At 42.7% G+C, this 26,301-nt stretch overlaps 1 protein-coding gene across 1 annotated transcript in view; it reads left to right on the top strand.

Moving 5' to 3' along the window:
- Positions 1 to 24,071, top strand: part of LOC128644016 (adenylosuccinate synthetase isozyme 1 B) — a gene marked incomplete at its 5' end in the record, with an annotated part of 42,479 nt that extends 18,408 nt beyond the window's left edge. Inside the window, 3 exons of the mRNA XM_053696780.1 lie at positions 5,869 to 5,976; positions 23,746 to 23,827; positions 23,919 to 24,071. Coding sequence (XP_053552755.1) covers positions 5,869 to 5,976; positions 23,746 to 23,827; positions 23,919 to 24,056 — 328 coding nt within the window. The remainder of the gene's footprint in view (positions 1 to 5,868; positions 5,977 to 23,745; positions 23,828 to 23,918) is intronic.
- Positions 24,072 to 26,301: the final 2,230 nt, after the last annotated feature.

The following is a 26,301-nucleotide window of genomic DNA, read 5'->3' as shown; positions in this document are numbered from 1 at the left end:
TTACAAGTGGAGCGCTATTTATTTTTCTTTTATATATTGATGATCATATATAGGTATAGATATTTACATAATATATATATATATATATATATATATATATATATATATATATATATATATATATACATATAACATATTCTGCTATGTGCAGAACATTGGAATGTGAAATATTTACAGTAAATAAACAACGTAATGCTTTATTAAAAATTAATATTGCATAAATATGTTGTTACATGTTTTCATCTACTTGTTAGCAAAGGGCTCCAGTGTGTGTATGTATGTGTTTGTGTGTATATATGTCTGTAAATACATATACATTACCTATAAATACATATGTACACATATAAGTATGTGTTTTCTCTAACACCTGAGACCTCATATCTTTGAGCCCTTGGGGCCTATTTATCAAGCCGTTAACCGCAAATACGCTGGAATTCCGCAGCGTAATTGTGGAGAGCTTGATTCGCCTTATTTATCAAAGCCTACAGAATTTTGTGACATAACATACGATCCGCCGGTCTCAGTCCGACACAGATCGATGCTTACGTCACTACAGATGTTCCGAATGCAAATTCAGCACTATCTGACTACTTTTGCTAGTTATCAAATAACTACCAAGTATGCTCGCCACTCTTCCGGCCCAGCGTACCTGGTTTTCAATCTGCTGCCCTGGAGGCGGCGGATGCCATAGGAATTAATGGGAGTCTGAAAGCAGCGAAAGCTTATGTTCGCTGCTGCCCGATATCCCATTGATTCCTATGGGAGAATAAAAGTTATGTTTACACCTAACACCCTAACATGTACCCCGAGTCTAAACACCCCTAATCTGCCTCCCCTACACTGCCGCCACCTACATTATACTTATTAACCCCTAATCTGCTGACCCTACACCGCCACCACCTACATTATACTTATTAACCCCTAATCTGCTGACCCTACACCGCCACCACCTACATTATACTTATTAACCCCTAATCTGCTGACCCTATACCGCCGCCACCTACATTATACTTATTACCCGCTAATCTGCTGACCCTACACTGCCACCGCCTACATTATACTGATTAACCCCTAATCTGCCGGCCCGACACCGCCGCCACCTAAATAAAAGTTATTAACCCCTATCCCGCCACTCCCGGAGCCCACCGCAACTAAATAAAGTTATTAACCCCTAATCCCTTGGCCTCCCATATCACTAGCACTTACTAAACCTATTAACCCCTAAACTGCCGGACCCCACATCGCCATAAACTAAATTAAACTATTAACCCCTAAACCTAACAACCCGCTAACCTTACATTAAATATTAACTCATCCCTATCTTATAATAAATTTAAACTTACCTTTAGATTTAAATTAAACTATATTAAACTATTAATTAATCTACCCTAACTGTTATACTAAAATTATATTAAACTATATTAAACTAATTAATTTAATCTACCCTAACTATTATACTAAAATTACAATAAACTATATTAAACTAATACTTAATCTACCCTAACTGTTATACTAAAATTAGATTAAACTATATTAAATTAATAATTAACCTACCCTACCTTTTAAACTAAAATTACAATAAAATCCAAATTACATTAACTATATTATATATTTAAACACCTAACCCTACTCAAATAATTTAAATCTACACTAAAAATTACAAAGTTACAAAAAACTAACAACTAAGTTACAAAAAATAAACACTAAGTTACACAAAAAAATAAACACTAAGTTACAAAAAATAAAAAAGCTTTAAACTAATTACACCTAATCTAAGGGTCCTATGAAAATAAAAAAGCCCCCCCAAAATAAAAAAAAACCTAACCTACAATAAACTACAAATAGCCCTTAAAAGGGCCTTTTGTGGGGCATTGCCCCAAAGTAATCAGCTCTTTTACCTGTAAAAAAATACAAATACCCCCCCAACAGTAAAACCCACCACCCACACAACCAACCCCCAAATAAAACCCTATCTAAAAAAACCTAAGCTCCCCGTTGCCCTGAAAAGGGCATTTGGATAGGCATTGCCCTTAAAAGGGCAGTTAGCTCTATTGCAGCCCAAGTCTTAATCTAAAACTAAAACCCACCCAATAAACCCTTAAAAAATCCTAACACTAACCCCAGAAGATTTACTTACAGTTTTGAAGATCCGACATCCATCCTCCAAGAAGCCGGGAGAAGTCCTCAACGAAGCGGCAGAAGTCTTCATCCAAGCCTGCAGAAGTCTTCATCCAGATGGCATCTTCTATCTTCATCCATCCGGCGTGGAGCAGCTCCATCTTCAAGACATCTGACGCGGAGCATCTTCTTCTTTCCGATGACTACCGACGAATGAAGGTTCCTTTAAATGACGTCATCCAAGATGGCGTCAAAAATCCTATTAGCTGTTGCAATCAGCCAATAGGATTGAGCTTTTATCCTATTGACTGATCCAATCAGGCAATAGAATGCGAGCTCAATCCTATTGGCTGATTGCAACAGCCAATAGGATTTTTTTAACCTTAATTCCGATTGGCTGATAGAATTCTATCAGCCAATCGGAATCTAAGGGACGCCATCTTGGATGACATCATTTAAAGGAACCTTCATTCGTCGGTAGTCGTCGGAAAGAAGAGGATTCTCCTCGTTGGATGTCTTGAAGATGGAGCCACTCCGCGCTGGATGGATGAAGATAGAAGATGCCATATGGATGAAGACTTCTGCGGGCTTGGATGAAGACTTCGGCCGATTCATTGAGGACTTCTCCCGGCTTCTTGGAGGATGGATGTCGGATCTTCAAAACTGTAAGTAAATCTTCTGGGGTTAGTGTTAGGATGTTTTAAGGGTTTATTGGGTGGGTTTTAGTTTTAGATTAGGACTTGGGCTACAGTAGAGCTAAATGCCCTTTTAAGGGCAATGCCCATCCAAAAGCCCTTTTCAGGGCAATGGGAAGGTTTTTTTAGTTAGCTTTTTATATGGGGGGTTGTTTGTGTGGGTGGTGGGTTTTACTGTTGGGGGTATTTGTATTTGTTTTTAAAGGTAAAATAGCTGATTACTTTGGGGCAATGCCCCACAAAAGGCCCTTTTAAGGGCTATTTGTAGTTTATTGTAGGCTAGGGTTTTTTTTTATTTTGGGGGGCTTTTTTATTTTCATAGGACCCTTAGATTAGGTGTAATTAGTTTAAAGCTTTGATAATTTCTTTTTTCTTTTTTGTAACTTAGTGTTTATTTTTTTGTGCAACTTACTGTTTGTTATTTTTTTGTAACTTAGTTGTTAGTTTTTGGTAACTTAGTAATTTTTTAGTGTAGATTTAAATTATTTGAATAGGGTTAGGTTTTTAAATATATAATATAGTTATTTTAATTTGTAGTTTAATGTAATTTTAGTATAAAAGTTAGGTTAGATTAATTATTAATTTAATTTAGTTTAATGTAATTTTATTATAATAGTTAGGGTAGGTTATTATTAGTTTAATATAGTTTAATTTAAATCTAAAGGTAAGTTTAAATTTATTATAAGATAGGGATGAGTTAATATTTAATATAAAGTTAGCGGGTTGTTAGGTTTAGGGGTTAATAGTTTAATTTAGTTTATGGCGATGTGGGGGGCTGGCGGTTTAGGGGTTAATACATTTATTTAGTTGCGATGGGCTCCGGGAGCGGCAGGATAGGGGTTAATAACTTTATGTAGGTGGCGGCGGTGTAGGGGGCGGCAGATTAGGGGTTAATAATTATAATGTAGGTGGCGGTGGGCTCCGGGAGTGGAGGAATAGGGGTTAATAACTTTATTAGAGTGGCGGTGGGCTCCGGGAGCGGCGGTGTAGGAGTTAATAACTTTATTTAGTTACGGCGGGGTCCGGGAGCGGCGGTATAGGGGTTAAACAGTTTAGTATAGTGTGGGTGCTTAGTGACAGTATACAAATAAAGCTGGGACAAAGCCGAAGAGTTTAACTTGCGTGCAAACGAATGTAAAAACCTGATATCGCTCGCACGACAGCGCTCCACTTGCAATCTAGCCCATTGTTTGTTTTATTTAGAAATTTGGGTTTCCACACCACTGCCATTATTTCAACTGCATGTCTGCCACTTCTGGTTGCGTGAGTGGCAGTTTTCGTTTGGACCAGCAGTTCTCTGCAGTTCCCAAGTGGTACTTTAACTATGCCTTAAAGGGGCACTGAACCCAAATGTTTTCTTTCGTGATTCAGATAGAGCATGCAATTTTAAGCAACTTTCTAATTTATTATCAATTTTTCTTCGTTCTCTTGCTATCTTTGTTTGAAAACTAAGACATTTGGTTCAGACCCTGGACAGCACTTGTTTATTGGTCGGTTAAAATAATCCACCAATCAGTAAGAACAACCCAGGTTGTTCACCAAAAATGGGCCGGCATCTAAACTTACATTCTTGCTTTTCAAATAAAGATACCAAGAGAATGAAGAACATTTTTATAATAGGAGTAAATTAGAAAGTTGCTTAAAATTGCTTCTCTGTCTGAATCACAAAAGAAAAAAATTGGGTTCAGTTTCCCTTTAACCCCTTTGCGGAGCTTAAACACATGCAGTATCACTAGTGTTAAAGTGATTTGCATTAATTAGGTAGTGCAATTGACTGACGGAGCTGCTGAATAACAAGTAAGTTTATCAGACATTAAACATCTTATGTACAGAAATATATATTTATAGCGTAATATTTTTATTGTAGTTCATGGTAAAAAGGTTTTGACTTCTAATATGGCAGCAAATAGGAGCTGCCTTCTGTATAAGCTTAGAGCATAGACTGTATTTTACAGGACTATCTGAGGGATCGGTTAAATAAAATGATTTAAAGGAACAGTCTACACCAGAATTTTTATTGTTTTAAAAGATAGATAATCCCTTTATTACCCATTCCCCAGTTTTGCATAACCAACACAGTTATATTAAAGGGACAGTAAACCTTAAAAATAGTGCACATAGTGCAGAATTATATAACATTATATAGGTGCTATAGCCATAAACGCCTTTTTTACCTTTTAATTTGCTAAAAATATGGCGCTTTTACAGACCCGCTCTCTGCTCTCTGCTGAGCGGGTCTGTTATTTTTAGTCAGCGCATCGGGCCAGCTGTATAGTGACTATACAGCTGGCCCGATGCGCTGACTAAAAATAACAGACCAGCTCAGCAGAGAGCGGGTCTGTAAAAGCGCCATATTTTTAGCAAATTAAAAGGTAAAAAAGGCGTTTTTTGGCTATAGCACCTAAATAATGTTATATAATTCTGCACTATGTGCAGAATTATATAACATTATTTTTAAGGTTTACTGTCCCTTTAATATACTTTTAACCTCTGTGATTATCTTGTATCTAAGCCTCTGCAAACTGCTCCTTATCTCAGTTATATTAATATACTTTTAACCTCTGTGATTATCTTGTATCTAAGCCTCTGCAAACTGGCCCTTTATTTCAGTTCTTTTGACAGACTTGCAGTTTAGCCAATCAGTACCTGCTCTCAGATAACTTCACGTGCACGAGCACAGTGTTATCTATATGAAATACGTGAACTAACACCCTCTAGTGGTGAAAAATTATTAAATGCATTCTGAAAAGAGGTGGCCTTGAAGGTCTAAGACATTAGCATATGAACCTCCTAGGTTAAGCTTTCAACTAAGAATACCAAGAGAACAAAGCAAAATTGGTGATAAAAGTAAATTGGAAAATTGTTTAAAATGACATGCCCTATCTGAATCATGATAGTTTATTTTGGCCTAGACTGTCCCTTTAAAGTAAATTAAATTATTCAGCTGTGATTGGTTCTGATCTTTACTGAGTTGTAAAGGAAATACATTTTATCTCTTCAATATATAAGGTGTTAAGTTGCAGTAAATAAAAACATATTGTCCTTCTTCTGCCAGCATTGGTACCACAAAAAAAGGAATCGGACCAACATATTCATCTAAGGCATCGCGGACTGGACTGCGCGTCTGTGACCTCCTTGCTGACTTTGATGAGTTTTCCACAAGGTTAATGAGTTTATATCGTTTGCTGCATGTCTTGTTTTCTCATGATGTGAATAGGCCCTACTAGACCAGAGGGTAATGTGAGTTCTGTAGGTTTTGTGCAGATAATGTTATAAACCTGACAACCCATGCATACCTCAGTATCAGGGACACAGGGAACCCGTCGCCATTTTGTGGGTGGACCCGTGTTGGAGGAAAGAGATCATGGGTGGGTTTGTGGCTGTGTCTGGGGGTCAGTGGGGGTTTCTGTACAGTTTGTGGGTGTCTCTGGGTGCTCAGTGAGTGGGGCTAAGGTACATTCTGCAAATAGGGACATATGGCTGTCTCAGAACCTGTCTGGCTCAAATAGGAACAGTTGGGAGGTCTGAAGCACGTGTGTAAGGATATGATAGTGTAGGATGGGTATAGACGAGCTGAAGCACGTGTGTAAGGATATGATAGTGTAGGATGGGTATAGACGAGCTGAAGCACGTGTGTAAGGATATGATAGTGTAGGATGGGTATAGACGAGCTGAAGCACGTGTGTAAGGATATGATAGTGTAGGATGGGTATAGACGAGCTGAAGCACGTGTGTAAGGATATGATAGTGTAGGATAGGTATAGACGAACTGAAGCACGTGTGTAAGGATATGATAGTGTAGGATGGGTATAGACGAGCTGAAGCACGTGTGTAAGGATATGATAGTGTAGGGTGGGTATAGACGAACTGAAGCACGTGTGTAAGGATATGATAGTGTAGGATGGGTATAGACGAGATGAAGCACGTGTGTAAGGATATGATAGTGTAGGATGGGTATAGACGAGATGAAGCACGTGTGTAAGGATATGATAGTGTAGGATGGGTATAGACGAGCTGAAGCACGTGTGTAAGGATATGATAGTGTAGGATGGGTATAGAAGAGCTGAAGCACGTGTGTAAGGATATGATAGTGTAGGATGGGTATAGACGAGCTGAAGCATGTGTGTAAGGATATCATAGTGTAGGATGGGTATAGACGAGCTGAAGCACGTGTGTAAGGATATGATAGTGTAGGATGGGTATAGACGAACTGAAGCACGTGTGTAAAGATATGATAGTGTAGGATGGGTATAGACGAGCTGAAGCACGTGTGTAAGGATATGATAGTGTAGGATGGGTATAGACGAGCTGAAGCACGTGTGTAAGGATATGATAGTGTAGGAGGGGTATAGACGAGCTGAAGCACGTGTGTAAGGATATGATAGTGTAGGATGGATATAGACGAGCTGAAGCACGTGTGTAAGGATATGATAGTGTAGGATGGGTATAGACGAGCTGAAGCACGTGTGTAAGGATATCATAGTGTAGGATGGGTATAGACGAGCTGAAGCACGTGTGTAAGGATATGATAGTGTAGGATGGGTATAGACGAACTGAAGCACGTGTGTAAAGATATGATAGTGTAGGATGGGTATAGACGAGCTGAAGCACGTGTGTAAGGATATGATAGTGTAGGATGGGTATAGACGAGCTGAAGCACGTGTGTAAGGATATGATAGTGTAGGAGGGGTATAGACAAGCTGAAGCACGTGTGTAAGGATATGATAGTGTAGGATGGATATAGACGAGCTGAAGCACGTGTGTAAGGATATGATAGTGTAGGATGGGTATAGACGAGCTGAAGCACGTGTGTAAGGATATGATAGTGTAGGATGGGTATAGACGAGCTGAAGCACGTGTGTAAGGATATGATAGTGTAGGATGGGTATAGACGAGCTGAAGCACGTGTGTAAGGATATGATAGTGTAGGATGGGTATAGACGAGCTGAAGCACGTGTGTAAAGATATGATAGTGTAGGATGGGTATAGACGAGCTGAAGCACGTGTGTAAAGATATGATAGTGTAGGATGGGTATAGACGAGCTGAAGCACGTGTGTAAGGATATGATAGTGTAGGATGGGTATAGACGAGCTGAAGCACGTGTGTAAGGATATGATAGTGTAGGATAGGTATAGACGAACTGAAGCACGTGTGTAAGGATATGATAGTGTAGGATGGGTATAGACGAGCTGAAGCACGTGTGTAAGGATATGATAGTGTAGGATGGGTATAGACGAGCTGAAGCACGTGTGTAAAGATATGATAGTGTAGGATGGGTATAGACGAGCTGAAGCACGTGTGTAAGGATATGATAGTGTAGGATGGGTATAGACGAGCTGAAGCACGTGTGTAAAGATATGATAGTGTAGGATGGGTATAGACGAGCTGAAGCACGTGTGTAAGGATATGATAGTGTAGGATGGGTATAGACGAGCTGAAGCACGTGTGTAAGGATATGATAGTGTAGGATGGGTATAGACGAGCTGAAGCACGTGTGTAAAGATATGATAGTGTAGGATGGGTATAGACGAGCTGAAGCACGTGTGTAAGGATATGATAGTGTAGCATGGGTATAGACGAGCTGCAGCACGTGTGTTAGGATATGATAGTGTAGGATGGGTATAGACAAGCTGAAGCACGTGTGTAAGGATATGATAGTGTAGGATGGGTATAGACGAGCTGAAGCACGTGTGTAAGGATATGATAGTGTAGGATGGGTATAGACGAGCTGAAGCACGTGTGTAAGGATATGATAGTGTAGGATGAATATAGACGAGCTGAAGCACGTGTGTAAGGATATGATAGTGTAGGATGGGTATAGACGAGCTGAAGCAAGTGTGTAAGGATATGATAGTGTAGGATGGGTATAGACGAGCTGAAGCACGTGTGTAAGGATATGATAGTGTAGGATGGGTATAGACGAGCTGAAGCAAGTGTGTAAGGATATGATAGTGTAGGATGGGTATAGACGAACTGAAGCACGTGTGTAAGGATATGATAGTGTAGGATGGGTATAGACGAGCTGAAGCACGTGTGTAAGGATATGATAGTGTAGCATGGGTATAGACGAGCTGAAGCACGTGTGTAAGGATATGATAGTGTAGGATGGGTATAGACGAGCTGAAGCACGTGTGTAAGGATATGATAGTGTAGGATGGGTATAGACGAGCTGAAGCACGTGTGTAAGGATATGATAGTGTAGGATGGGTATAGACGAGCTGAAGCACGTGTGTAAGGATATGATAGTGTAGGATCGGTATAGACGAGCTGAAGCACGTGTGTAAGGATATGATAGTGTAGGATGGGAGCTGAAGCACGTGTGTAAGGATATGATAGTGTAGGATGGGAGCTGAAGCACGTGTGTAAGGATATGATAGTGTAGGATGGGTATAGACGAGCTGAAGCACGTGTGTTAGGATATGATAGTGTAGGATGGGTATAGACGAGCTGCTGGGCACGTTTACATCCTCTATCAATGGATAAGCCACAATAGTTAAGTACATTACCCTCTGTAATTAATGTGTCCAGCTCATTACCCAAATGTTAGTGCTCAGAAAAAATAGCTGCACCCGAAACCCGTATGCCAAATACCCCCTTATTCCTCTGTTATACCAGCTGTATGCCCACAGATTATCCCTCAGACCGGGTGCACGTGCCCAGCATCCTCTGTTATAACAGCTGTATGCCCAGACATTATCCCTCAGACCTGGTGCATGTGCTCAGCATCCCCTCTTATACCAGCTGTATGCCCAGACATTATCCCTCAGACCAACCAGGTGCACGTGCCCAGCATCCCCTGTTATACCAGCTGTATGCCCAGACATTATCCCACAGACCGGGTGCACGTGCCCAGCGTCCCCTGTTATACTAGCTGTATGCCCAGACATTATCCCTCAGACCAACCAGGTGAACGTGGCCAGCATCCTTTGTTTTACCAGCTGTATGCGCAGACATTATCCCTAAGAGCAGGTGCACGTGCCCAGCATCCCCTGTTATACCAGCTGTATGCCCAGAGATTATCCCTCAGACCAACCAGGTGCACATGCCCAGCATCCTCTGTTATACCAGCTGTATGCCCAGACATTATCCCTCAGACCAGATGCACGTGCCCAGCGTCCTTTGTTATACCAGCTGTATGCCCAGACATTATCCCTCAGACCTGGTGCACGTGCCCAGCATCCACTGTTATAACAGCTGTATCCCCAGATATTATCCCTCAAACCAACCAGGTGCACGTGCCCAGCATCCCCTGTTATACCAGCTGTATGCCAGACATTATCCCTCAGACCAACCAGGTGCACTTGCTTAGCATCCTCTGTTATACCAGCTGTATGCCAGACATTATCCCTCAGACCAACCAGGTGCATGTGCCCAGCCTCCTTTGTTATACCAGCTGTATGCCCAGACATTATCCCTCAGACAAGGTGCACGTGCCCAGTATCCTCTGTTATGCCAGCTGTATTCCCAGACATTATCCTTCAGACCGGGTGCACGTGCCCAGCATCCCTTGTTATACCATCTGTATGCCCAGAGATTATCCCTCAGACTAACCTGGTGCACGTGCCCAGCATCCCCTGTTATATCAGCTGTATGCTCAGACATTATCCCTCAGACCGGGTGCGTGTGCCCAGCATCCTCTGTTATACCAGCTGTATGCCCAGAGATTATCCCTCAGACCAACCAGGTGCACGTGCCCAGCATCCCCTGTTATACCAGCTGTATGCCCAGAGATTATCCCTCAGAGAAACTAGGTGCACGTGCCCAGCATCCTCTGTTATACCAGCTGTATGCCCAGACATTATCACTCAGACCGGGTGCACGTGCCTTCATCCTCTGTTATACCAGCTGTATGTCCAGACATTATCCCTCAGAAACAACCAGGTGCACGTGCCCAGCATTCCCTGTTATACCAGCTGTATGCAGAAATCCAAAAGAGGAAGGCAGCAATAGTGGGATAAAAATGTTTATTCAGCACACAGAGCGAAACGTTTCGGGAGTAAACCTCCCTTAATCATGCAATAAAACACACTGATACAAAGTATCCTTAAATACCCTAACACCACAAGGGGCAGTAGTAGGTATTTACAGATTTAACCATTTCAAGTATTTGAACATTTCAAGTGTTGAATATCTAAATATTCTTTGACACAGAGTGAAAAAAATATAAAAAAAATATATCAAGAAACAGAAGCATATACAATTATTAAGAGATAATTCAGAAACAATTATATACATATTATCATTAATATTTATCGTTAGTTTGAATAAGGAGTAGAATATCCCTGTGATCTACTAGGGTACACACCAAAATTTTGTATGCATTTATTTACAAAAAACCCAGAGAGATCCCAGTCCCTGTTCATACCATCTGGTTCCATAGTGCCAAGTTCAAAAATCCAAAAGCATTCTCTTTGCTTTAATAATACATTTCTATCCCCACCCCTCCTCGGTCTAGGGACAAATTCAATGATCTGGAAACGTAACTTATTAACAGCATGTCCCATTTTAGTAAAAAGACAGGAAACAGGGGCAAGTAAATTATTATTCCTTACAAAACTCTTATGTTCGATAAGCCTGTCTCTGATGGATCTTGTGGTCTCCCCTACATAGCCACACCCACAAAGGCATTTAACAAGATATATCACATATTGGGTATTACAAGTATAAAAACCTTTGATGGTATATTTTTTACCTGATTTTGGGTGATAAAAGGATGACCCTTTGGTCATATTCCCACAACAGGAACAGCCAAGGCAAGGAACATAGCCATTATTTTTATAGATGGGTTAAATATCTCTGTTTATCAAAATTTTTATCAGATCCAATGTCTGATTTAATTAGCTTTTGATGGATACTCATTCCTCTTTTAAAGGCTGGCATAGGCATAGCCGCAAATTGTGGTATAGTCGGATTGCATGTCCTTAAAATACCCCAATGTTTCTTAATGATATTCTGAACTAAATGACTATGAGAGTCAAAGACCATCCATTGACCCTTAGATTTAATTTTTTTTCTTGGAACCTAAAAGGCTCTCTCTAGGGAAATGTGATACAGCATCCATTTCTTTTTTAATCAGAGTCAATAGATAGCCTCTCTCAACAAAGCGTTCCCCCATTTCTCTCAGTCTAATATCAAATAGGCTTTTATCAGTAACAACGCGATGAACCCTTAGTAACTGAGATCTAGGCAGAGATTTTAAAAGAGCTAATGGATGGGCACTATCGAAATGCAATAGACTATTGCGATCAGTTGGTTTTCTGAAAAGATCAACTTTAATGAAATCATCAACTTTAATGATTTTAGTGTCCAAAAACACCAGTTCCTCCTCACTGTAAGTAAGGGTGATTTTCAAATGAGTGGTGGAACTATTCAAGTCATTTACAAAGGATACCAGGGTTCCAACGTCGCCCAACCATATGCCAAAGACATCATCGATGTAGCGCCACCAACAGGCGCCTCATCGAATGAAGTCCAAATTGGCATAAACAAATTTTTCTTCAAATAAATTCATAAGCAAATTAGCATAGTTAGGGGCGACGTTGGAACCCATGGCAGTACCCTGTACCTGCAAAAAATAATCGTCCTGAAATAAAAATAGTTGTATAAAAGAAGAAATTCAAGCAAAATAATGAGAAAATCAACTTGGGCACTGGAAAAATCTCCACTATTACTTAGAATATATTTAACAGCCCCCACACCACTCACGTGGGTAATTGAGGTATATAAGCTTTCAACATCAAGGCTAAAGAGTAGAAATTTACCAGTGCCCAACCCCAAAGCCTCACTCTTTAATAAAAAGTTGCTAGTGTCCCTAAGAAAAGAGTTAGAATTCTCCACAAAAGGTCTTAAAATTTTATCCAAATAAATAGATATATTGGAAGACACTGAGCCAATGCAGGACACTATAGGGCGACCCAAGGGTTCCCTATAGTTTTTATGAATTTTGGGCAAAGCATAAATCACAGGGGTTTTAGGATGTTTAATATCTAAAAACTTTGCCAAATTTGTATCAATTATACCATTATTCAATGCAGTAGTCACATTTTTTCCTAGTTCTTTTCTGAATAGCAAAAATAGGATTAGTGGGTAACTTAGTGTAAACAGTGGTGTTATTCAACTGATTCTTAATTGTCCTCAAAGATGCTGTGTACAGTTGATTCCTCAGTTGCAGATTTGAAGAAAGTCATTGAGACTCGCAAACGAACCAAGTTTGCGAGGGATGAACTCGACTACTCACAGGGGCGAGTATACCGGTGGCGCTTTGACCCGGAAGGCACTATGCGAAGAACTTCCGGTAGAGGGAGACGCCGTTTTCCTGCGTCTAATCGCAGTGGCAGCAGCATCGGTTCCTCTGAGATGTCAACGTCGGGGAACTCGGAGCCAGAACACGCCGTGGCGGTAGGAAACACGGGAAAGGAAAAAGGAAAAGTCAAATTGAATCGTTTGTTGCGATAAACCTGCAACAAACAGAAGTGATTGAGGCTGCTGTTTCCTCCGACTTGAGTTCTGGGTCTGCAATAACTATACTTATTTCATCTGACCTTACTAATTGTATGGGACTGTGTGTTAATACAAGATCACTTGGAGAGACTGTTGGTGTTGGACTACACTGTGGAACTGCATTGTTTGATGAGACTATTGGTTCATCTGCGGATTTTCCGTTGTCTGATAATACCACATTGTCTGATAACACTACTAAGGACATTGTTGTTAACATTTCTCATTCAATTATTTCTCACAATGAATTGGGTGTATTAAATAAGGGTTTGTCATTCTGCCCTAGCAATGATTGTATTTTTTTCCAACTACACAAAGATCTGTTTAGAATCTTTAGAAATATTCGGTTACAAACTATTTGTTTTGAAAGTGATACAGGAACTACCATTAAAACTGATGGTAAATTGAATTTAAAGAAAGTGGGCTTGAGAAATAAGAGTTCCTTTATCCCTCAGCAAAACAATTATAGTGTGGAAACATTTGTTAATTTGGTACTACATGATATTGATTTATTGAAACACAAAGTGGATAAAGAGAAAAACTGTAGGAGTGGTGAGAAATGTTCCAATAGATTTCGAACTAAAAAGGGTGGCACTGAATGTAATAAGAAATATAACAAATTTACAAAAAATGATTATACAGCTTTAAAAACCCTTTTGACTAGGGATGACATCATATTGAAAAGTGCGGACAAAGGTGGAGCCATAGTGGTTTTGGATAGGGAGTATTATATTAATGAAATTAAGAATCAGTTGAATAACACCACTGTTTACACTAAGTTACCCACTAATCCTATTTTTGCTATTCAGAAAAGAACTAGGAAAAAATGTGACTACTGCATTGAATAATGGTATCATTGATACAAATTTGGCAAAGTTTTTAGATATTAAACATCCTAAAACCCCTGTGATTTATGCTTTGCCCAAAATTCATAATAACTATAGGGAACCCCCGGGTCGCCCTATAGTGTCCAGCATTGGCTCAGTGTCTTCCAATATATCTATTTATTTGGATAAAATGTTAAGACCTTTTGTTGAGAATTCTAACTCTTTTCTTAGGGACAGTAGCGACTTTTTATTAAAAAGTGAGGCTTTGGGGTTGGGCACTGGTAAAGTTCTACTCTTTAGCCTTGATGTTGAAAGCCTATATACCTCAATTACCCACGTGAGTGGTGTGGGGGCTGTTAAATATATTCTAAGTAATAGTGGAGATTTTTCCAGTGCCCAAGTTGATTTTCTCATTATTTTGCTTGAATTTGTTCTTTATTACAACTATTTTTATTTCAGGACGATTATTTTTTGCAGGTACAGGGTACTGCCATGGGTTCCAACATCGCCCCTAACTATGCTAATTTGCATATGAATTTATTTGAAGAAAAATTTGTTTATGCTTATTTGAACTTCATTCGATGAGGCGCCCGTTGGTAGCGCTACATCGATGATGTCTTTGGCATATGGTTGGGCGATGTTGGAACCCTGGTATCCTTTGTAAATGACTTCAATAGTTCCACCACTCATTTGAAAATCACCCTTACTTACAGTGTGGAGGAACTGGTGTTTTTGGACACTAAAATCATTAAAGTTGATGATTTCATTAAAGTTGATCTTTTCAGAAAACCAACTGATCGCAATAGTCTATTGCATTTCGATAGTGCCCATCCATTAGCTCTTTTAAAATCTCTGCCTAGATCTCAGTTGCTAAGGGTTTGTCGCGTTGTTACTGATAAAAGCCTATTTGATATTAGACTGAGAGAAATGGGGGAACGCTTTGTTGAGAGAGGCTATCTATTGACTCTGATTAAAAAAGAAATGGATGCTGTATCGCATTTCCCTAGAGAGAGCCTTTTAGGTTCCAAGAAAAAAAATTAAATCTAAGGGTCAACGGATGGTCTTTGACTCTGAGTTTAACTCCCATAGTCATTTAGTTCAGAATATCATTAAGAAACATTGGGGTATTTTAAGGACATGTAATCCGACTATACCACAATTTGCGGATGTGCCTATGCCAGCCTTTAAAAGAGGAATGAGTATCCATCAAAAGCTAATAAAAACATTGATAAACAGAGATATTTAACCCATCCATAAAAATAATGGCTGTTTTCCTTGCCTTGACCAAAGGGTCATCCTTTTTTCACCCAAAGGTTTTTATACTTGTAATACCCAATATGTGATATATCTTGTTAAATGCCTTTGTGGGTGTGGCTATGTAGGGGAGACCACAAGATCCATCAGAGACAGGCTTATCGAACATAAGAGTTTTGTAAGGAATAATAATTTACTTGCCCCTGTTTCCTGTCTTTTTACTAAAATGGGACATGCTGTTAATAAGTTACGTTTCCAGATCATTGAATTTGTCCCTAGACCGAGGAGGGGTGGGGATAGAAATGTATTATTAAAGCAAAGAGAATGCTTTTGGATTTTTGAACTTGGCACTATGGAACCAGATGGTATGAACAGGGACTGGGATCTCTCTGGGTTTTTTGTAAATAAATGCATACAAAATGTTGGTGTGTACCCTAGTAGATCACAGGGATATTCTACTCCTTATTCAAACTAAAGATAAATATTAATGATAATATGTATATAATTGTTTCTGAATTATCTCTTAATAATTGTATATGCTTCTGTTTCTTGATATATTTTTTTTATATTTTTTTCACTCTGTGTCAAAGAATATTTAGATATTCAACACTTGAAATGTTCAAATACTTGAAATGGTTAAATCTGTAAATACCTACTACTGCCCCTTGTGGTGTTAGGGTATTTAAGGATACTTTGTATCAGTGTGTTTTATTGCATGATTAAGGGAGGTTTACTCCTGAAACGTTTCGCTCTGTGTGCTGAATAAACATTTTTATCCCACTATTGCTGCCTTCCTCTTTTGGATTTCTGGATAATGTCTGGTCTTGGTGGTGGAGACCTGGTTGGCGTTCAGTGGGCTGCTGTGCTGGACTGTTCACTTTTATATACCAGCTGTATGCCCAGAGATTATCGCTCAGACAAACCAGGTGCACGTGCCCAGCATCCTCTGTTATACCAGCTGTATGTCCAGACATTATCCCTCAGACCGGGTGCGTGTGCCCAGCATCCTCTGTTATACCAGCTGTATGCCCAGAGATTATCGCTCTGACAAACCAGGTGCACGTGCCCAGCATCCCCTGTTATACCAGCTGTATGCCCAGAGATTATCCCTCAAACCAACCAGGTGCACGTGCCCAGCATCCCCTGTTATACCAGCTGTATGCCCAGAGATTATTGCTCAGACAAACCAGGTGCACGTGCCCAGCATCCTCTGTTATACCAGCTGTATGTCCAGACATTATCCCTCAGACCGGGTGCGTGTGCCCAGCATCCTCTGTTATACCAGCTGTATGCCCAGAGATTATTGCTCAGACAAACCAGGTGCACGTGCCCAGCATCCTCTGTTATACCAGCTGTATGCCCAGAGATTATCCCTCAAACCAACCAGGTGCACGTGCCCAGCATCCCCTGTTATACCAGCTGTATGCCCAGACATTATCCCTCAGACAAACCAGGTGCACGTGCCCAGCATCCCCTGTTATACCAGCTGTATGTCCAGACATTATCCCTCAGACAAACCAGGTGCGTGTGCCCAGCATCCTCTGTTATACCAGCTGTATGCCCAGAGATTATCGCTCAGACCGGATGCACGTGCCCAGTATCCTCTGTTATACCAGCTGTATGCCCAGAGATTATCCCTCAAACCAACCAGGTGCACATGCCCAGCATCCCCTGTTATACCAGCTGTATGCCCAGAGATTATCGCTCAGACAAACCAGGTGCACGTGCCCAGCATCCTCTGTTATACCAGCTGTATGTCCAGACATTATCCCTCAGACCGGGTGCGTGTGCCCAGCATCCTCTGTTATACCAGCTGTATGCCCAGAGATTATTGCTCAGACAAACCAGGTGCACGTGCCCAGCATCCTCTGTTATACCAGCTGTATGCCCAGAGATTATCCCTCAAACCAACCAGGTGCACGTGCCCAGCATCCCCTGTTATACCAGCTGTATGCCCAGACATTATCCCTCAGACAAACCAGGTGCACGTGCCCAGCATCCCCTGTTATACCAGCTGTATGTCCAGACATTATCCCTCAGACAAACCAGGTGCGTGTGCCCAGCATCCTCTGTTATACCAGCTGTATGCCCAGAGATTATCGCTCAGACCGGATGCACGTGCCCAGTATCCTCTGTTATACCAGCTGTATGCCCAGAGATTATCCCTCAAACCAACCAGGTGCACATGCCCAGCATCCCCTGTTATACCAGCTGTATGCCCAGACATTATCCCTCAGAAAAACCATGTGCACGTGCCCAGCATCCTTTGTTATACCAGCTGTATGCCCAGACATTATACCTCAGACCAGGTGCATGTGCCCAGTATCCTCTGTTATACCAGCTGTATGCCCAGACATTATCCCTCAGAAAAGGTGCACGTGCCAAGCATCCTCTGTTATACCAGTTATATGCCCAGACATTATCACTCAGACCAACCAGATGCACGTGCCCAGCATCCTCTGTTATACCAGTTATATGCCCAGACATTATCCCTCAGAAAAGGTGCACGTGCCAAGCATCCTCTGTTATACCAGTTATATGCCCAGACATTATCCCTCAGAAAAACCATGTGCACGTGCCCAGCATCCTTTGTTATACCAGCTTATGCCCAGACTTTATTCCTCAGACCGGGTGCACGTGCCCAGCATCCTCTGTTATACCAGCTGTATGCCCAGACATTATCCCTCAGACCAGGAGCATGTGCCCAGCATCCTCTGTTATACCAATTGTATGCCCAGAGATTATCCCTCAGACCAACCAGGTGCACATGCCCAGCATCCTCTGTTATACCAGCTGTGTTACGGTTGCCTCCAGGCTGGCTGGAAGTTGGACCGTAGAAAAGGATGCTCCTAGCGCTCACCAAAGGATCATCAGCACCGTAGACACCATAACTGCTGCGTAGCCACCATAAGTAATGCAGACTCTACGAACCACCGCTGCTGGGCTGGTATCTCGCCGTCTGCTCTGCGCCCTGGACCTACGACCAGGCTCCAGTAGGTGAACCTCTTCCTTCTGTAGAGCGAAGCAGGATCAGGAACAAGAGCTCTTACAAGAGCTCAGTAGCTAAGGGAGTATGAAGAGCATAGCAATCCCTGTAGTGATTATAGCTGTCCCCTACAAACATGAGTCAAGGCTGCAAGTTAGAGGGTCAGAGGAGGTCTGAGGTGCTGGAACACCCAGCCTGGTTTTTATTACGGTTGTGCACATACAGGACACACCCAGGGGGAGGCATAAAATAACCAATCAAATAACATCCCCTCCCCTCAGATAAGCAGTTAACATAATTATTAGATACAGTAAAAATACAGTTTTCACACATACACTGTAACTTTAAAACCATACATTCAATCTCCATAATATATAACATATTCAGACTCAGCATACATCAAACATAAACACTTCCAAAAATCAGCCAAATCCCTCCAGTGGATCAAAAGTTAGCTGGAGGTCCCTTTATGACCGACCGCAAGCACAATTTCCTGCCCAAAACAGTTCCATAGATTTGGGCTGTGCGGTCGGTCAATTTCATGCAGAAAAAACGACTAAGTCCCATTTTCGAACGGGACTTAGTCTCTGGAGCTGCAAGTTCTGTATGGGAGAAGGTAAGGGTCAGCGGTGTTCGTGTATTTGCGCATCCGATTTTAGTTCCACAGAATCTTTAGCATACACCGCTGACCGCATTCGAATGAACAAAGATGGCCGCCGCCACGTGTTCGTTTGCAGGAACTGCGGCCACCCAGCGGTCGGCAACTAACCTACAGTAACCTCACAGCCTGGGAGGTAAATTGCCTGCACACTTTAACTTCTGGGTGGTACTTGGTTCAGTAAGCCCTATTTACTGAACCAAGTGGGAGAAAGCCAGGGACAAGTTATTGGGGACATAGTCTTAAAGGGGCATTGTTCACCAAAGTCACAATATGTCCCCAGATGGTTCTTAAAGGGCCATACACACCCAATAAAGGTTAATAGGTTTTCAGGGGCACAATCTTCAGGGGCCATAGTCATGAGGAAGGAGGCTGGCAAATAGGCTTCTCCACAATCCAGGGAAGCAGGGCAATCTTCCATTTAAAGGGCCAGTTACAAATAGCAGTTTGTAACAAGCTGTATGGCCAGACATTATACCTCAGACCAGGTGCACGTGCCCAGTATCCTTTGTTATACCAGCTGTATGCCCAGACATTATCCCTCAGACCAGGTGCACGTGCCCAGCTTCCCCTGTTATACCAGCTGTATGCCCAGACATTATCCCTCAGACCGGGTGCACGTGCCCTTCATCCTCTGTTATACCAGCTCTATGCCCAGACATTATCCCTCAGACCGGGTGCACGTGCCCTTCATCCTCTGTTATACCAGCTGTATGCCCAGACATTATCCCTCAGACCATCCAGGTGCACATGCCCAGTATCCTCTGTTATACCAGCTGTATGCCCAGACATTATCCCTCAGACCAGGTGCACGTGCCCAGCATTCTCTGTTGTACCAGCTGTATGCCCAGACATTATTTATCAGACCAGGTGCATATGCCCAGCGTCCTCTGTTATACCAGCTGTATGCCCAGACATTATCCCTCAGACAAGGTGCACGTGCCCAGCATCCTTTGTTATACCAGCTGTATGCCCAGACATTATCCCTCGGACCAGGTGCACGTGCCCAGCGTCATTTGTTATTCCAGCTGTATGCCCAGACATTATCCCTCAGACCAGGTGCACGTGCCCAGCATCCTTTGTTATACCACCTGTATGCCCAGACATTATCCCTCAGACCAAGTGCACGTGCCCAGCGTCATTTGTTATATCAGCTGTATGCCCAGACATTATCCCTCAGACCAGGTGCACGTGCCCAGTATCCTCTGTTATGCCATTTTTATGCTCAGACATTATCTCTCAGACCGGGTGCACGTGCCCAGTATCCTCTGTTATACCAGCTGTATGCCCAGACATTATCCCTCAGACTAGGTACACGTGCCCAGTATCCTCTGTTATACCAGCTGTATGCCCAGACATTATCCCTCAGACCGGGTGCACGTGCCCAGTATCCTCTGTTATACCAGCTTTATGCTCAGACATTATCTCTCAGACCGGGTGCACGTGCGCAGCATCATCTGTTATACCAGCTGTATGCCCAGACATTATCCCTCAGACCAGGTGCACGTGCCCAGTATCCTCTGTTATACTAGCTGTATACCCAGGCATTATCCCTCAGACCGGATGCACGTGCCCAGTATCCTCTGTTATACCAGCTGTATGCCCAGACATTATCCCTCAGACCGGGTGCACGTGCCCAGCATCATCTGTTATACCAGCTGCATGCCCAGAGATTATCCCTCAAACCAACCAGGTGCACGTGCCCAGCATCCCCTATTATACCAGCTGTATGTCCAGAGATTATCCCTCAGACAAACCAGGTGCACGTGCCCAGCATATCCTGTTGTACCAGCTGTATGCCCAGAGATTATCCCTCAGACCGGGTGCACGTGCCCAGCATCCCCTGCTATACCAGCTTTATGCCTCAGACCTTGTGCACGTGCCCAGTATCCTCTGTTATATCAGCTGTATGCCCAGATATTATCCCTCAGACCAGGTGCACGTGCCCAGCATCATCTGTTATACCAGCTGTATGCCCAGACATTATCCCTCAGACCAGGTGCATATGCCCAGCATCCTTTGTTATACCAGCTATATGCCCAGACATTATCCCTCAGACCAGGTGCACGTGCCCAGCGTCATTTGTTATACCAGCTGTATGCCCAGACATTATCCCTCAGACCAGGTGCACATGCCCAGCGTCCTTTGTTATACCAGCTGTATGCCCAGACATTATCCCTCAGACCAGGTGTACGTGCCCAGCGTCATTTGTTATATCAGCTGTATGCCCAGACATTATCCCTCAGACCAGGTGCACGTGCCCAGTATCCTCTGTTATACAAGCTTTATGCTCAGACAATATCTCTCAGACCGGGTGCACGTGCCCAGTATCCTCTGTTATACCAGCTGTATGCCCAGACATTATCCCTCAGACCAGGTGCACGTGCCCAGTATCCTCTGTTATACCAGCTGTATGCTCAGACATTATCCCTCAGACCAGGTGCACGTGCCCTTCATCTTCTGTTATACCAGCTGTATGCCCAGACATTATCTCTCAGACCAGGTGCACGTGCCCAGTATCCTCTGTTATACCAGCTGTATGCCCAGACATTATCCGTCAGACTGGATGCAGGTGCCCAGTATCCTCTGTTATACCAGCTGTATGCCCAGACATTATCCCTCAAACCAACCAGGTGCACGTGCCCAGCATCCCCTATTATACCAGCTGTATGTCCAGAGATTATCCCTCAGACAAACCAGGTGTACGTGCCCAGCATCCCCTGTTATACCAGCTGTATGCCCAGACATTATCCCTCAGACCGGGTGCACGTGCCCAGTATCCTCTTTTATACCAGCTGTATACCCAGACATTATCCCTCAGACCGGGTGCACGTGCCCAGCATCCCCTGTTATACCAGCTGTATGCCCAGACATTATCCCTCAGACCGGGTGCACGTGCCCAGTATCCTCTGTTATATCAGCTGTATGCCCAGATATTATCCCTCAGACCAGGTGCATGTGCCCAGCATAATCTGTTATACCAGCTGTATGCCCAGAGATTATTCCTCAGACCAACTAGGTGCACGTGCCCAGTATCCTCTGTTATACCAGCTGTATGCCCAGATATTATCCCTCAGACCAACCAGGTGCACATGCCCAGTATCCTCTGTTATACCAGCTGTATGCCCAGATATTATCCCTCAGACCAACCAGGTGCATGTGCCCAGCATCCCCTGTTATACCAGCTGTATGCCCAGACCTTATCCCTCAGACCAGGTGCACGTGAACAGTATCCTCTGTTATACCAGCTGTATGCCCAGAGATTATCCCTCAGACCAACCAGGTGCACATGCCCAGTATCCTCTGTTATACCAGCTGTATGCCCAGAGATTATCCCTCAGACAAACCAGGTGCACGTGCTCAGCATCCCCTGTTATTCCAACTGTATGCCCAGACATTATCCCTCAGAACGGGTACACGTGCCCAGCATCCTCTGTTATACCAGCTGTATGCCCAGACATTATCCCTCAGACCAGGTGCACATGCCCAGCATCCTCTGTTATACCAGCTGTATGCCCAGACATTATCCCTCAGACCAGATGCACGTGCCCAGCATCCTCTGTTATACCAGCTGTATGCCCAGAGATTATCCCTCAGACCAACCAGGTGCACATGCCCAGCATCCTCTGTTATACCAGCTGTATGCCCAGACATTATCCCTCAGACCAGAGGCACGTGCCCAGCATCCTCTGTTATACCAGCTGTATGCACAGACATTATCCCTCAGACCAACCAGGTGCTCGTGCACAGCATCCTCTGTTATACCAGCTGTATGCCCAGACATTATCCCTCAGACCAACCAGGTGCACGTGGCAAGCATCCTCTGTTATACCAGCTGTATGCCCAGACATTATCCCTCAGACCAACCAGGTGCACGTGCCCAGCATCCTCTTTTATACCAGCTGTATGCACAGACGTTATCCCTCAGACAAGGTGCACATGCCCAGCGTCCTCTGTTATACCAGCTGTATGCCCAGACATTATCCCTCAGACCAGGTGCACGTGCCCAGCATCCTCTGTTATACCAGCTGTATGCCCAGACATTATCCCTCAGACCAACCAGGTGCACGTGCCCAGCATCCTCTGTTATACCAGCTGTCTGCACAGACATTATCCCTCAGACCAGAGGCACGTGCCCAGCATCCTCTGTTATACCAGCTGTATGCACAGACATTATCCCTCAGACCAACCAGGTGCTCGTGCCCAGCATCCTCTGTTATACCAGCTGTATGCCCAGACATTATCCCTCAGACCAACCAGGTGCACGTGGCAAGCATCCTCTGTTATACCAGCTGTATGCCCAGACATTATCCCTCAGACCAACCAGGTGCACGTGCCCAGCATCCTCTTTTATACCAGCTGTATGCACAGACGTTATCCCTCAGACAAGGTGCACATGCCCAGCGTCCTCTGTTATACCAGCTGTATGCCTATACATTATCCCTCAGACCAGGTGCACGTGCCCAGCATCCTCTGTTATACCAGCTGTATGCCCAGACATTATCCCTCAGACCAACCAGGTGCACGTGCCCAGCATCCTCTGTTATACCAGCTGTATGCACAGACATTATCTCTCAGACCAGGTGCACGTGCCCAGCATCCTCTGTTATACCAGCTGTATGCCTATACATTATCCCTCAGACCAGGTGCACGTGCCCTATGTAATTTCAAGCTGAACATTCAGGATTATTTTTATTATTCTTATGCAGATTTAAGAACCTGGCACATCAGTATCAGTCAATGTTTTCTAACCTGGAAATAGACATTGATGGGCAGTTAAAGAAACTTAAGGTAAAGATGTAAACACTTGAAATGGAATACTCACCCGGGTCTGGGCACACCGACAAGCTAATCTGTACTGTTTGGTCTTTTCACGTTTCAGATGTATGCAGATAAAATCCGTCCCATGGTACGGGATGGGGTATACTTTATGTATGAAGCACTTCACGGCTCTCCAAAAAAGATCTTGGTGGAAGGTGCTAACGCTGCGCTGCTTGATATTGACTTTGGTACGTATTAATATTTTATTTGTTTTACACAGCTTTATAAACACTGAGTTACTCTTTGTTACTCAAGGAAATGCTCATCTTGCATCAGTTTTATGAGTGGTAACAAAGCAGAGCAGAACCGTTACTAGTGACCTCTCAGTGTAGTTACAAAAGTGTCCGATAACACTTCCATATCATAGGTGTGGTGCATAAAAATTTTATAAAAGTATTTATTACTAAAAATACCTGAGTAAAAATTCTTATATACACCAGGCACACAAACACATAGGCACACATATTTATATACACCTGGCACACACACATAGGCACACATATTTATATACACCTGGCACACAAACACATAGGCACATGTATTTATATACACCTGGCACACACACACATAGGCACACGTATTTATATACACCTGGCACACACACACATAGGCACACATATTTATATACACCTGGCACACAAACACATAGGCACATGTATTTATATACACCTGGCACACAAACACATAGGCACACGTATTTATATACACCTGGCACACAAACACATAGGCACATGTATTTATATACACCTGGCACACAAACACATAGGCACACATATTTATATACACCTGGCACACACACATAGGCACATGTATTTATATACACCTGGCACACACACACATAGGCACACATATTTATATACACCTGGCACACAAACACATAGGCACACATATTTATATACACCTGGCACACACACATAGGCACACATATTTATATACACCTGGCACACAATCACATAGGCACACATATTTATATACATCTGGCACACAAACACATAGGCACACGTATTTATATACACCTGACACACAAACACATAGGCACACGTATTTATATACACCTGGCACACAAACACATAGGCACACGTATTTATATACACCTGGCACACACACATAGGCACACATATTCATATACACCTGGCACACACACATAGGCACACATATTTATATACACCTGGCACACAAACACATAGGCACACGTATTTATATACACCTGGCACACACACATAGGCACAAGTATTTATATACACCTGGCACACAAACATAGGCACACATATTTATATACACCTGGCACACAAACACATAGGCACATGTATTTATATACACCTGGCACACACACACATAGGCACACATATTTATATACACCTGGCACACAAACACATAGGCACATGTATTTATATACACCTGGCACACACACACATAGGCACACATATTTATATACACCTGGCACACAAACACATAGGCACACGTATTTATATACACCTGGCACACACACACATAGGCACACATATTTATATACACCTGGCACACAAACACATAGGCACACATATTTATATACACCTGGCACACAAACACATAGGCACACATATTTATATACACCTGGCACACAAACACATAGGCACACGTATTTATATACACCTGGCACACACACACATAGGCACACATATTTATATACACCTGGCACACAAACACATAGGCACAAGTATTTATATACACCTGGCACACAAACACATAGGCACACATATTTATATACACCTGGCACACAAACACATAGGCACACGTATTTATATACACCTGGCACACACACACATAGGCACACATATTTATATACACCTGGCACACAAACACATAGGCACACATATTTATATACACCTGGCACACAAACACATAGGCACACATATTTATATACACCTGGCACACAAACACATAGGCACACGTATTTATATACACCTGGCACACACACATAGGCACACATATTTATATACACCTGGCACACACACATAGGCACACATATTTATATATACCTGGCACACACACATAGGCACACATATTTATATATACCTGGCACACAAACACATAGGCACACATATTTATATACACCTGGCACACAATCACATAGGCACACGTATTTATATACACCTGGCACACACACATAGGCACACATATTCATATACACCTGGCACACACACATAGGCACACATATTTATATACACCTGGTACACAAACACATAGGCACACGTATTTATATACACCTGGCACACACACATAGGCACACATATTTATATACACCTGGCACACAAACACATAGGCACACATATTTATATACACATGGCACACAAACACATAGGCACACGTATTTATATATACCTGGCACACAAACACATAGGCACACATATTTATATACACCTGGCACACAAACACATAGGCACACGTATTTATATACACCTGGC

Source organism: Bombina bombina, unplaced genomic scaffold (genome assembly GCF_027579735.1).
Source record: "Bombina bombina isolate aBomBom1 unplaced genomic scaffold, aBomBom1.pri scaffold_1632, whole genome shotgun sequence".
Lineage (NCBI taxonomy): Eukaryota > Metazoa > Chordata > Amphibia > Anura > Bombinatoridae > Bombina > Bombina bombina.
The sequence above is the reverse complement of the archived record's forward strand: the minus strand, read 5'-3'. Positions and strand labels throughout refer to the sequence as shown.